Raw genomic sequence first — 13,990 nt, forward strand, 5'->3', positions numbered from 1 at the left:
CAGCCCGGCGCCAACACCGTTTTTCACCCGCCATACGAGTTAGTTACCAATACCAATATAACGAGAATAACATGCGAAGAGACAGAACACAAAACGCCTATACGCTTCATTGGGCGCCGCCCCCACCACCACCACACACAAACTCCGTACAACCGCGATCTGCTACGCCGCTGGCCGAGCGCACGCGGACGGTCAAAACAGAAGACACAACGCAGGGCAGCACGGCTGCCACAGATGAGGGAGCAGCACGACAAGGCGGCCCAGCGGCCGTACAACATCAGTGAACACAGGAGGCGTGCGTGTGTGTGCGTGTGTATGTCGGGGATGGAAGAGAACAGGCCGCATGAGCCGGCAGCTGGAGCTACATCGCCTGCAGACACCCCCGCGTGGCAAGAACGACTAAAGACGCCTCTTCCAATAAGAAACGCGCCGATGGAAGAGAGGAGCAAAGACGAACGCACCGACCAGCCGTCAGGCTCGCTATCCGGGACCTCACACACACACACACACATGCACATGCGAAAAGGGGGAGTGAAAAGAGATGTACCAGCAGAGTGCGCCCAATCCGCGACATCGCTTGGCGAGGGGAAAGAGGTGGGTTGGGGGCCTAAATGCCAACCTCACAGGTCCATCGTGAAAGCTGCGCAGGCGCGGCCTCCCAAACGGAACGACGGCCGCCTCTGCATCTGCACACAGCTCAGCGCCTCCTCTTCTTTTTGCCGTTGTTTGAGTTGTTGGCAGCCACACCAGACTGCGGCGTCGTTTGATGGTTTCCTTTTCCAGTATTCGTGCTGGTGGCCGCCTCCCCCTCATCAGCCGCACCGCCGCGCGGCAGACGCGACGCGCTGAGCTCCTTCCGCAGTACCTGTCCGAAGTTGGACTTAAAATAGTTCACAGACTTGGCAGTGCTCAGAATGCACGTGTGCTTGTCTCGCTGGCTGTCACGAATGCGCACCAAGCACTTGGTGGGCACAATATCGCCCGCCTTCGTCATCGGCTCCGCCGTAGCAAAGTGGTAGAGGTTTTCACGGGCCTGTTGCTGCTCCTTGAAGTAGTCCTCCGCCGTTCCGGAGGGCGTGGCACTTGTGCAATAGCGGAAAAGAATGGCCGCCTCACGTGTGCAGATATCCTCCCATTCGCTTCGGGTCAGCGTGTACTCGGGTTGGCCATGTGCCACCCCGGTGACAACATCGTCCAAACCGCTGTTGCAGTGGCTCACGACGAGCTGATGGAGATGAGCGCCAGTTGTAGGAGGGCAAAGCATCCGCGACGCCAAGGCGTACTGCTCGGCGAGGTAGGCGTCACCGTCCTCCGTCGGTGTGCCGTCCTTGGTGAGGAGCTCCGCCTCTTGTACCTGCTGCCACGCACTCTCGATATACGCCTCGGCCTCCTTGAGTGCTGCGGCACGCCGCTTTTCCGAGAGCAGAGCTCGCCCACTAGCACGAGTGTCGACCTGCTCCGTCTGCATCGCAGTGGGCACACTCTTCGGGTTAAAGCCGCCCTTGAGCACGATCCAGACGGACCCCCCGCGTTGGCTGCGTCGCCGCGAGCCTCGACGTGTATCGGCCTTGGTCTTCTTGGGGGCCTTTACGCTTGCCGCGTTTGCAGCTGCTGTCGAGGCCGCGGCAGCCGCGGCAACGGCCTCGCGTCCGTTCCGCTGCTCCTTGTGGTCGGCCTTGATTATGTGGAACATTTTGCTAAGGTCCGACAGCAGCGCCTTCTCCTCAGCCAGCTTGCGGAACCCACCGGTTTTCGCCGGCATTGCCACGAAGGACGGACAGGGTGTGCTGCACAGAAAAAAATAGAAGAGCAGAAGTCTCCAAGGCACCGGACCCTGAACCACTGCTGTGGGTGGCGCAACGCTGTCTTGGTGCCTCTGCGCAGCTTTCTACTACACACACACGCACACACACACGAATGAAAATCAGAAACGAGTGAGGCTGACTCTGTCGTGTCGGGGTACGGACTGGGCACAGCATGCGCGTCACAAGGTGTCGGGAAGAGAACGGAGAAGACGACTTGAATCGTTGTGGCTTTGCCACTGCGCTGATGCACATGCTCCCTGCAGAGGCGAGGAGCAGCACAACAGCTGGTGGCATACACGCAGAGATGAGTGGAGGGGTGTCATGGCGCGACTCCGACCGTTCACGGGAGGGGGGCTGCATGGAGAACCAAAGCGCCCGTTGCGGCAGCAGGGAAACGCCGGGAGAGGGCGTCTATCGCACGTCACCCACAGCGTCGCATCGCGTGGGGGAGAGGTCGCGCTGACCATCGGGGGAGGCGTAGGACACACGCGCCATCTGCTTCCCTGCCCTTTCGGCCTCACCGCTTTTCTCTTTGCCTCCGGCGGTTTCGCATCTCACATTCTTCGCTGAAGAATGTGCGGACGCGCACACAGTCGATGCGCCGAAAGGCGCCCTGCCCACAATGCACAGCGGCGCACCACACGCACACCCCTTCGGCACTTGTCAGCGCCTCTTGCTTCGTTTACCGTTGGTGATGGATGCCTCGTTTCATGTAGCGCCCGCTCGCCAATAACGGCTGGCGCCCTCCCCTTCAGAGGTGGTAGTGGTGGTGGGGAGAGGCAGTGCAGTCCTTGGCAGTGGCCACAGTACAGAGCCCAGAGAGGCGCTCACGCGTATACACATGCATGAAAAAAGAACAAGGGAGCGGCAGAGGAGGGCGAAAGGTGAAGCATGGCGGCTTCTGAGGAGTGCGGCTTCACCTATGCGGAGAGCGCCTCTGCCACCGCGCGAAACGCACACACACACACACACACACACACACACACGCACACAGACACAGGCACACGCATCATGGCCGACACAAAACAACTGCGCATTATACAGAGATAGTGACGCGTCGTGAATTCGGGAGTCAAGCAACGTGGCCAGCACACAACACCCATCGAAAAGGGTCGAGCAACGATACGAAGCAGTGCGGTGCGGAAATCTTGAAAACACGTGAAACTATGAAAAAAAAAATCATCTCGTCACCTACTTTGCATGCACTCGTTGCTCAAGCACGTTGAGCCCGTTTTTGCTCCGCACCACAACACGAGGTCCACACGCCGCTCGACTCACCCCTCTCCCCACTCCCCCTCCGGCCCTCCCCCCACAGAGGCCCCGAATCCCGTGGTGCGACGCAGCGGTGGGCACACGCCTTACGGCAAAAATCCACCCCTCCCCCTCCCCGCACCCGCCCACCGGAATGAAAAGAATAGAAGCAGTACACTCGCAGCCTGCTGAAGAGGTGGAGCAGCACAGTGTGTGTGTGTGTGTGTGTGCGTGCGCCCTTGCTTGCAACTGTCGGTGTGTAGTTGGCGCGTGCCTTTGAGATTTGCGTCGGCTTTTTTTTTCGCCTTCGACGGGCCCAGCATCCTGCTGGCCCCTGCTGCCTCCGTGCATCGTCGGTTTCGGGGTGTGTCGAGAGACACACAAACAAACAAAGCGAGCCGCTGCGTAGCCCGACGCAGCGGCGTCGCTTCACCCGACACCGTCACCTGAACGTGCGCGCATCCCGCTCGCCTCCCCTCTGCGGTGTTTGGCGCCCACAAAATCCCCCACCGCTGACACTGCTGTGATCTCTCCCACATGCAAAGAGGTCCCCGTCGAGCGTACGTGAGAGCAGAAGCAGGATGCAGTGCCGAGGAGGCACACGCGCGCACGTGCACGTAGGCATACTGGGATGCACTCGAAACACACCTGTGCGCGACGAGCGGGTTTCCCATGCTCATGCCTGCTGAGGCGACGGGCGCATGGAATGCGTGTACGGAGAAAGTGTGTGTGTGGAGAGGGGGAGGGCACCATCAGCATGTGAGAGCGCGCGGCGATGGGAGGGGGTGGTGTGGTGAAGAACGGCGAGGAACGCTGAGATGGAGAGAGAAAGCGAGGCACGTGGCGAGCGAAACAAAACAACCGCCGTTTCAAGCACCACAGAGTACATCACTGACACTGACGAGGCGAGGGGGTCAGGAGGTCGGGGGTGGTGAGGAGACGCGCGCGGGCCCACAGCCGAGTGCACACACACACACACACACACACACACACACACACACATGTATATACACCAAAAGCACAAGTGTGCACTCATCAGTATGCAGACGCACACACGCGCACACAAGCTACATCTACACACACGCGCGAGAAGGAGTGCTAGGGTGTACGGAAAGGGAAAAGACAAAGACATATATATGGGCGAATAGAAAAGAGGGAAGGGATTTCGCTGCAACGACGTCGAAACGGAGCGAGAAGCGTGGCAGCACAGAGATGCGCGGCACGCATCGCTCGCGGCTGGAGGTGCGACGTGAGAAGCAACCAAAACGAGGAAGAAGGAAAGAAGAGCACGGGAGGGTGCATTGCGCAGCCCCCCTCCCCCAACACGCACACGCCGAAGCTGTCGAGGTCCCTCGCGCCCATCTACAGCCCCCGGCTAGGGGATTGCCGCAATCCGAAAATCACCACCGTGTGTTCCCACGACGCACCGCAGCGGCGGTGGGTGGGTGCTGCAGCGGCACGGCGGTGCCAGTGGTAAGCGGCGCCACCGCCGCCGCCGCTGAGCCCCACCGCTGCAGTAAAGGATGCTGCGTGGGCGGAAGTGGTTGCGCCTGCGGTTCCCGTACCAGCATTAAAGGCGTTCCCACAAGCAGCGGCTTCTGTCGTGGTTGCCGCTGTACAGGAAGCTGTTTCACTGCGTTGACGCGATGGTTGAAGAATCCTACGGTGGCGCCTTGCTGCATCCCGTGTGGAAGCGACATTATCACCGCTGGCTGGTGCATGGCCTCCGCAGCGCCAACGGAGGCCATCGTCGGATACAGCAGTGCACCTTCCCCGCATAACGCGGCGCCGCTGACGTTTTTCGCCCCCCTCCACGCAGTTGCCTGAGTGGCGTTGCCATCTCCACCCTTCGAGGTGTTCGCTCGGTCACATGGCGCCATCGCCACGGCAGGCCCAGAGAGGAGCGCTGGTGGTGGCGGCGGCGGCGGTAGACGCGTCTCCTCCTGCGCCGTCTCCGCCGCCTGCGGGCACACAGGCGGGATGACTTGGCCCTGCATCTGTGGCGGCGCCGCTATGTTCGCCACCTGTGCACCACTGCCTCCGCTCATCACCTCCTTGCCGCCGGGGCCGACCGCGTCAAGCGCAGCAGCCGGGAGAACGACGTCGGCAACGCTGCTGGTGAGGGCGCTCAAGTCTACACTCAGCGGCAGCGGTGGCTGGTTAACCAGCCGCTGCACAAACGGGATCAGCGAGTGGATAAAGTGGCAGGAGGTGCCCAGGTTGCACATGCGCTTGAACTGAAAGTGCGCGCAGTGTCGCGGGCGCACGATGGCGGTCTGAGTGCCGTGGGTCGCACCACCGGCCGCGTCCCCACTGAGCGCATGGTACATATGCAAGGCACCCTCGGTCTGCAGGATGAGCTCCGACGGTATGAGCTGCGGGGAGCTATTCAGCTGGTTTGGTGGGTACACGGCAAAGATCATGCCTGTGGCTATCGTCGGATACTCGAGCGTGTTGCGCCCCCCAGCAAGCTCCTCACGGTTCATCTGACGCACGCCAGAGGTGGTGATGCTGTTTTCGTTCATGTGCACCTGCGTCGCCGTGGAGACGACAAGGCTGTGGATGTACGGGCACTTCGCCGCGCTGGAGCAGCGGTGGCGCAGATAGCGATTGCACAGCTGAAAGCGAAAACGCATGCGGTTGCCGTAGCGCTCGTTCAGGGAGGCGTACTTAATGGCGCCACGCGTGATGGCAACTTGCTCGCTCTTGATCCGGTAGTGTTGTCGCATGTCAGAATCGTAGACGGAGAGCTGTGACCCTGCCGGGCACCAAACCTCGTCTCCCTCCTCGCCGTCACCACCGCCACCGCCGTCGCTACCGCTGCGCGCACGTGCCCGGTGCGCGTCCAGCATCTCGGTGAGCTGGGTGACGGTGAAACTCGGGGCTGCAGCCGAGCCAGTGGCAGGCGGCAGAGCTGCAGCGTCAGTGCTCGGCTTGAGTCGCGGTTGATGTCGCTGATGCTGAGGGTGGTAGGCATAGCTGTGCTGCTCCGCGGCGGGCTGGTCTGCCGGCGCCAACGTGGGGTCCGCGTGAAACGGTGTGATGGGCACACTGTCGCTGTCACTTGGCTCGGCACTGGGCCAATCCTGCGGCGGCCGGTGACTCGCCTCAATCGAGGAAATCACGGAGGGTGGCTTTGTGGGTCTGTGAGACCTCTGCGCTGTCGATGCCCCGGTCTGCCCGCCGTTCGTGTCCGTCCGCGCGGTGCCAGAGGTGCCCATCGACTCCGTGGGGCCCTGGTCACACACACTACTTTCCGAAAAGGACGCGCTCGCGCAGCGGCCAAGGCTGGACAGAAGAAGAGGAGCTGGAGCGGCTGCGGTGCCGCCGCCGCCGTATCCGCCTTCAACGCCGCCACTCCGGTGGCGATGGTTCACGTCACCCGGGGAGCTGTGCGAGGCAGCGGAGCGCCGCCGGCTGTCGCTGCCGGTGCCGTAGTCGGCATCGACGGCGAAGCCGCCTGTCTCTTCAAAGAAATGATCGGCGGTGGCGTACGATTGCGGCGTCGTTACAGACGACGATGCCGCCCTGCTCCGACCATACCTGTTGAGGCGGAACTGGTAGTCGTGCATGAGGAGCACACCAGAGTTCGAGGTGGTGCCCTCCACCACGTCCACGTCGGGCAGGAGGCCGGCGCTGCTGTTGCGCCAGTTGCCACCGCTGTAGTGACTGCTCGCGCGGCTGGCAGAAGACGTACGCGAGAGCGCTTCTTGTGGCTGAGAAGTCTTCGGGGATAGAAGGGTGTAGTGCGCGTGCCCGGATGGGTGCGATGATGCTTGCTGCGGGCGGTACGAGGCCTCGCTGCCGGACGCGGCAGACACGGTGCCGCGAGATGCGTGCCGGTGAAAAACCACGTTTAGGTGCTGCGACGCCAGTGCGGATCCGTTGCCGCTGCTGCCGACGAGGCTGCCCGGCAGTGTAAGACGACCTCCAGAGTCATCCGCGCGGGGCGAGTGGGCTGGGGTGGAGGTGGCGGTAGAAAGCGTACGGTAGGGGTTGTGGCGGTGCCATTGCGGCGAGGTGGTCAAGCTGGAGGCACTGCTCGTCTTCACGTCCACGGTGTCATCGTCGCCGCCACCTGTCACGACGAATCCTCGCGCAGCGCAGCGGACACCATCGGAGCGAGGCTGCAGGATGCGGTGCGCCATCACATGCATTGCTTCCACTTCTACGCAGCTGGAGAGCGGTGAGAGTGGCTCTGGCAACTGCGCCGTTGTGTAGGCAACGTGCCCTGCTGCATTTCCAGCATATGTGCCGTTCTGTCCGAATGAGCTACGTCGCTGCAGCCGCGGCAGACCGCCGTCACCATCAAAGGCCAGAGGGTTCATCTACCAGTTTCCCACCTTCTCTATTACCAGGAAGTCGGCGAAAGCGAGCATGAGGGGGGTGGGGGCAGTAGAAGGGCGCGGCTTGGCAAGGTAGCACCCCTCTGCAGATGCCACAACACGTCCCGTCCTTCGTTGTGCGGTGCTGTTCGTATCGGACTCCAGTGTACTTCAACTCTGTCTCTGCGATGCCTCTCCCCTCCCCCTTACTGCATGACCGCACACGTCCGATGGGTCGATGCGCCGGTGTGCGTTGTACGTGCTAGCGAGTGTTCTCGGAAGATGCGGCCCTTTCTTCACAAACTATGGGGCCCAGCTTCGCTCCCCACGCGGGGCGCCTCTGCGTCTTCGACACCGCTACAGGTGGTCTGCCTGTTGCGCGCTCACGCTCACCCCCTCTTCTCTATGCGCCCTCTGATGGTTGCCGTTCGTTGTCACGCCTCCTCCGCCTTCCTCACGGTTGCAGAGAAGCGGCAAGGCGCCGCGCACCACCCCCTGTCTACGTGTGTGACGGCTAGCTGGGCCGACGGAAGAGCAGGAGAAGGTACTACAGCGCGCAACCTCAAGGGCAGCGAGCGCTCCGATGCGGTTCGGTGTTTCGTGTGCGCGTGCTCCAGAAACGGATGAAGGGAGACTCAGAAGAAGTCGAGGCCGTGCTGGCCTGCGGTATGGATGTGGATGTGCGAAAAGGTCAGAGCACGTTCGCCTCCCAGTGTTGCAAGTGTGATGCATGCGATCGCTACGCGGCAGACACAGACAGAGGGCGCGGAAGCACACAAGGATTCGGAAAGGCGTGAGCGAAGAGAAAGGGAGGGCAGAGAGCAATAGCGAAAGGGGAGGTTAAGCAGGCCTTCACAGCACAGCGAACAGGAAAGGGGGGTTGGTGCAAGTGCTAAGTGGCCACGTCAGCAAGCGCACACAGAGCACGTCGGCCGTCGCCTTCAGTGCGAGCATGCGAGAAGTGCACAGCAGCCCCAACATGCCGACTCGAGCCGCAGTGCTTTCATTGCTGAAGGTCATGTATGTGTATGTGTGTGTGTATGTGTGTGTGCGCGCGTGCGTGCGTGTCTGTCAGTCTGCTTGTCAGTGTAGGTTGAGCGGTGGCGTGCCAGAGAGCAGGTGGCATAGACGCGACTACACCGAAAGCCGGCAGTGACGCCGGTGAGCCTGCCTCGCTTGTCTTACACCATTACGTCACACTTTGGCTTTCCTTGTCCGCCCTGTGTGCGCGTGAAACATCGGGCGGGGGAGGGGGGTGCGAGACCGGGCCGCTCGCAGAACGAGGGCCACGCCGGCAGGAGTAGAGCGGGTCTTCTTCGGTGTGTGTCCAAGAGCATCGGCACGCGCATGCGCCTGTGCTTAGGTGCAAGGATGAGTGTGTGTGTGTGTGTGTGTGTGTGTGTGTGTATGCCACTCCGTCCCCTCAGCCGCCCGTCTCATCATGTGGAGACATAAAAGAGAGGGAGGGTGGGCGGGGCGCTTACTCTGGGGGCACGGCCAGTGGAAGCAGCGGGAGAGGAGGGGGAGGGGATGAGCGAAAATGTCACTACTCCCCCCCCTTCTCGAGGAAGATGGCTACGCGAAGCGACGCTGGCAGGTAGAACAACGAACTCACGTCCACTCGACAAAAAAAAAAAAGAAATGCGCAGATAGCGTCCCCCCATCTCGTCGCACCGTCACGTCCCCCGAGGCACGCGCGCAAGAGGCAGTAGTCGGCGCTCTCACGTCCAAAAGGCACGCCTTCACCACAGTAGAAGTGTGCGCGCGTGCCGATGAGCTCTGAAGCAGCAGCAGAGGCTGCGGCCGTACACAGAGGAGGAGCGTCCGGGCGCGTGCCTCGATAGGCAAGTGATCTCGTTGATCATGAGGCGGCCGCTGCGCAGCGCCACCTGGGCAAGCTCCACATCCCGAATAGCGTGCGCCTACATCATCCCCTGCGAACTGTTTACTCGAAATCTGTCGTGGGGATGAGGGGTCCTTGCGCGATTTACGACCGGCACCTCTGCGCTGCACTGTAGTACGTTCTGTTGTGCCTCGAGCTCGCGGCAGCTGCGGCTGCCTCGATGGCGATGTCTGTCGGCTCATCATGTCAAGGGGTTTGCCGGCGTTCGACGTTGAGACTCATGCACGCGACTCAGCAGCTGCTTCATCTTTACCTTCAGCGCCGCGTTCACGCGTGGTTGGTCGCGTATCACGGTACAACACTCCATCGCTGTGGCCTCGCCCACATACGGTGCCACGCGCTCATACAACACCTGCATCGCCGGTTCACCGTACCGCGCCACCAACACGCGGAAAAGCTGCAGCACCTCGCCCAGCAGCAGAAAATTCTTGGCGTCGTCGAGGTCGAAGGAGGGGTCGGCCAATGCGCCGAAGGCTGTGGGCAGGGCTTCCTGCAAGAGGCACTCGCTGAAGACCTGCTGATTCCTCTGCGCTGTCGCAGCATCTACCACATCGGTGGCGCTGCTGTATTGCGCCACCGCCTGAGCGACAACGGGATCTGTCAGCTCCTGTGTGAGCTTCTCCAGCACCTGCAGCGCCGACTTGGGCAGCTCCAGCTCGGTCGGCAACGTCAGCGCGTAGCACAGCTGCCGCAGAATGGACATCCAGCACGCAGACGGCATGAGGGCAAAGGCTGCCACGCAGCCCCAGGTGGAGACGCTGAAGAGAAACGTGAAGAACTGCTTGTACACGTTCACCCGCTCGCGTGCGCTCTCGCTTACCACGCCCATGCACACCACCGGCGACGCCTCGCTCAGCTCACCAACCGCGCAAAGTCGGTGCCACAGCAGCGAGGTAAGCCGTGCAACGGAGAGCACGCCGCGATTGCCGGCTTTGTTCGCGTACTGAAACATCAGCCGCAGCAGCTTCGACAGCTCCGGTACAGCCTCCATCCAGTTGAGGCAGACCGTGACGTAGTCCTCAATGTAAGGCCGAAGCATCTCGTACGGCAGCGTGTTAATGAGTTGATGAAAAAACTGCCCTACGGCGTCACGCAACACGGCACTGCCCGCCATCTGGTTCGCCACCTCCATCACCCGCTGCGTCACGTGCAGAAACATCTGCGCAACGAGCAAGCCTGTCGCCGACATCGCCGACGAGGTGCTGAGTGGGGCATCCGACGGCGCACCGCACGCGGCGAGCGGCCCGTCAACGGCTACGCCGGACGCGTTGGGGTTGGTGCCCATGCGCCACTGACCAGGGACGGAGCCATTCGGAGACGACGCCAATCCGTTGCTCGCGCCACTGCCCGCTGCCGACCCTGCGCCGCTGCTGCTCTCCGTGCTGCCCAGTCCCTTCGCTAAAGCGCTCAGGAAGGAGATGACATCCGCCACGGCACGCTCCGCCGCTGCGACACTCCGAGCGGCAGCATGACCGCTACCGCCTGCCGCGCCGCCGTTCATGCCAGCACAGGAGGCGCTGGCCTGCTGGAGGGAGTGCAGCGCTGAGCCCACGACGGTGTGCACGAGTTCTGCCTTGCGACCCAGCAGCGGTGCCACCTCTGCGAGAACGGCGCTGGTGACCACCGCGGCGCCGTAGTCGTCCATGCTGGCCGAGGCAGTGAGCAACCGCAGAGCCTCTGACGAGCTGCCGTCTAGAGCGGGGCTCGCCTCCTCACTACAGATGCTGAGCAGGATCCCGATCGCCTCGTAGAGCTCGCGGCGATCGCCGGGCTGCAGCTGCGGCGCTGTCGTGACGATGCTGTGCAGTGCGTTGACCATGTCCGCCGCGTAGGCGCCGAGCTGACTCTTCAGCAGCTGCAACAGGTAGCCGAATAAGTAGCAGATGCGGGCCCGTACACGGTCGCTGCGACTCATAACTCCGCACGGCTGCAGGAGCAGCCGCTGAAGCAGCAACGGGATGAACTCCGGGCGGTACGTGAAGAAGAGGTAGTAGCGGCCTAGCACTTCAAAGAAGGCCAGGTGCACACAGGTGGCCTCGCCACTGACTACCGCCTCCGTCGTCAGGACACGCTGCAGCAGCTGCGTGATGGTGTCATTGGGGTCTTTGAGATTCTCAAGACGGAGAGACTCGCCGATCTCGTAGAGGTATCGCAGCGCCGCCTCCAGCACCTCGGGATCCGTGAAGTCCGCGTCATCCTTCGCTGTGGACGCCCTTGCTGCGCCGCCGCCCTCGCTCAGCCGACTGAGCCCGGTCAAGAGAAGACTGTGAAGATGTGACATGACGAGGTCAGGCCGACGGCGGTGCAGCAGCCGCAGCAGGTTATGCAGCGTCTTCCGCTGATCAATGACCGTGTCGTCCCAGATGCGATTCTCGTCGTAGGCCACGCCGGGGATCCTTGTTTGGTGGAATAACGTCGCGAGCAGCTCCACGGCCTCGGACTCCAGCAGGTACGCACTCTTGAGATAGACCTGCAGAAAGGGTAGCAGGGCATCATGCACGTCGAACAGGTTCAGCTGCAGCACTAGAATCACCTGCCCAACGACGGCATGCAATGCGCCGGCGAGCCCGTCAAGAAGGTCAGCCGTGACGGTGAAGGGTTCGTCACGCAGCACCACACCACTTACCTCAACCGTGGCAGCCGAGCGGGTGGCCGGCTGCTGCTGGGCAAGCGACGCGCAAGTGTCAAGCAGGGAAAGAAACTGGCCGGCCACGGCCACGGCGAACTTGGCGGCCGCTTCCATGAAAAGCACCGCCGCCTCCGAGGGTGGCGGGAGCTCGAACAGCGACATCATGCGTGGCACCGAGTCGACAACGCTCAGGGCGCGAAGGGATCTCATCTTTATGCCAGGCAGCTGCTTCTTCTCCACCAGCGATAACAGGCACTCACAGGCTGCCACCTGCAGGGGCGGCACAGTGAGGAGAAAGTGCAGGAGATGGATCCAGTTCTCCGTCATGAAGAGGTTCACATCGGCCCATTCAATGTAGGTTTGCATCACGCTCAGACACAGCCTTGCCATGTCGGGGTTGCGCGCACGGGCGTCGCTGAGGAGTATGTTGTACCACATATCTGCCGCCTTCGGAAGGACTCGTTCACGCATCGCGTCCTTCAACTCCATGTCGCGAGCCTGCTGCTGCTTGCCGCGCTCCTGTCGATCCCGCACACAGACAACACGCTCATCAATGTACTCGAAGATGCGCAACACGTAGATGGTCACAAGATCGGCGGTGGGGAGGTAGGGGCTCGTCGGGCGGCGGTCGAGCATCTCAAACAGATCGTCGAAAATCGACTGCCAGCGCGCTGGGTAGAACAGCTGCAGTCCCACCACCATCATCTGTGCGTGCTTGTTGACGACATAGTCTATCGGCGTCACGGTCGGGGACGCGAAGAGGTACCGGTGAATGAAAGAGAGGAGCGTGTGGTAAAACTCCTGTGCCTGTTCGGCGTCCACCGTGGCCGCCAGCATCGGGAGGTGGTGCATGACCGTGTTGAAGGCCCAGAAGCACCGCAGCTCGTCCACCGCCTCGTTGCTGATGATGTGAAAACTCAGCTTCAGCCCCTCTGCGCTCTCACGGAGGTCCATCAGGTAGCGCTCCGCCTCGAGGCGGGCGCTGTGCGACACACTCGCGTCAAAGTTGTGCGTGAGCTGCAGCGCCTCCGTAAAGTTCTCCGTGCGCGGCATGGCTGCGCCCCGGTGGAAGCACAAGAGGGGGGAGGAGGACGGAGATGATGAGAGACCCGCGACAACACCCGTAAAGAGGAGCAACGCCGGCACACGCACGTGTGCACCGACACACACACACACACACACACACACACACGCCCCCCCCCAATGCGGCGCCGACGAGCGCGCCAGACGGAGGGACGTCAGCAACCCACCAGAGGCGTGAACGCGTACAGCCAGCAGACGGAGCACGGAAGATGGAGACAGGGACACAGCAACCAAAGAAGAGCGGCCAAGAGGAAGAAAAATAAAAGCGAGCACCAACTGCGCCACGCGCCAGTGCAGAGCTGATTGAGCTGCACCCCCGAATATCTGTCGCCGTGGCTGCGCGTGCCCCGTGTCGAAAGAGGCGGTAAAGCTGCAGCGAGAAAGGGCAGAGGCGGAGAGAGACGTGTGCGGGGACGGGGACGGCAAGGAAGCCGACAACGTCGCGTGCACGTGTTGAGCCGCAAAGAGAGGAGATAGATGGAGATGAGCGAACACCACCGACTGTTACGCGCCTCTCGCTATTCCGCCGCCGGCCGTTGTTGCCGGCCTGCACGAGCCGTGGCGCCGGTTTTTCGCTCGCTTGCTTGTCGCTGCGACAGCCACGGCTTCGCCGCCGCCGAAGCCGAGTGCACAGGGACGGCAGCGAAAAGGGAGCTGGGCGTCACTCTTGATAGCAGCAGTGGGGGTAATGGTAGGGATGGTGGGAGAAGGGGTTGCGGGGATCGTTAGTTACAGATTAGTTTCGTTAACGGCGTCGTGTGCGCGGAGGCGGCGCTGTAGTGGTGGGCGGTAGATGAGGAGAGCTACGTGGTGGAAGGCGATGGGGGTGGGGGAGGAGGAGAGGAGTGGAGGGGGGCCTCTCGCTCTCCCTCTCTGACACGCGGTGCCGATGTCTGCGTGCTACTCGCCGCCACGCCACCGCTGCAGCGAGGGCGCAAACGGAAAAGGGTAGTGGTAGGCGGGGAGAGAGAGACGGCAAGAGGAAACGTTGCAC

General features: G+C 62.0%; 3 protein-coding genes across 3 annotated transcripts; all 3 read right to left on the bottom strand.

The window, feature by feature from the left end:
* Positions 1 to 697: 697 nt before the first annotated feature.
* Positions 698 to 1,762, bottom strand: LINJ_02_0070 (conserved hypothetical protein; the record flags this gene model as incomplete). The annotated part of the gene is made up of 1 exon (XM_001462667.1): positions 698 to 1,762. The coding sequence occupies one exon, from the start codon at positions 1,760 to 1,762 to the stop codon at positions 698 to 700; it is 1,065 nt and encodes a 354-aa protein (XP_001462704.1).
* A 2,694-nt stretch (positions 1,763 to 4,456) lies between these two features.
* On the bottom strand, positions 4,457 to 7,213 carry LINJ_02_0080 (conserved hypothetical protein; the record flags this gene model as incomplete). Its single annotated transcript, XM_001462668.1, has 1 exon — positions 4,457 to 7,213. The coding sequence occupies one exon, from the start codon at positions 7,211 to 7,213 to the stop codon at positions 4,457 to 4,459; it is 2,757 nt and encodes a 918-aa protein (XP_001462705.1).
* Positions 7,214 to 9,465: 2,252 nt separating this feature from the next.
* On the bottom strand, positions 9,466 to 12,966 carry LINJ_02_0090 (exportin T (tRNA exportin)-like protein; the record flags this gene model as incomplete). Its single annotated transcript, XM_001462669.1, has 1 exon — positions 9,466 to 12,966. The coding sequence occupies one exon, from the start codon at positions 12,964 to 12,966 to the stop codon at positions 9,466 to 9,468; it is 3,501 nt and encodes a 1,166-aa protein (XP_001462706.1).
* Between the last annotated feature and the right edge of the window lie 1,024 nt (positions 12,967 to 13,990).

The sequence above is a fragment of the Leishmania infantum genome, chromosome 2 (assembly GCF_000002875.2).
Source record: "Leishmania infantum JPCM5 genome chromosome 2".
NCBI classification, from domain to species: domain Eukaryota; phylum Euglenozoa; class Kinetoplastea; order Trypanosomatida; family Trypanosomatidae; genus Leishmania; species Leishmania infantum.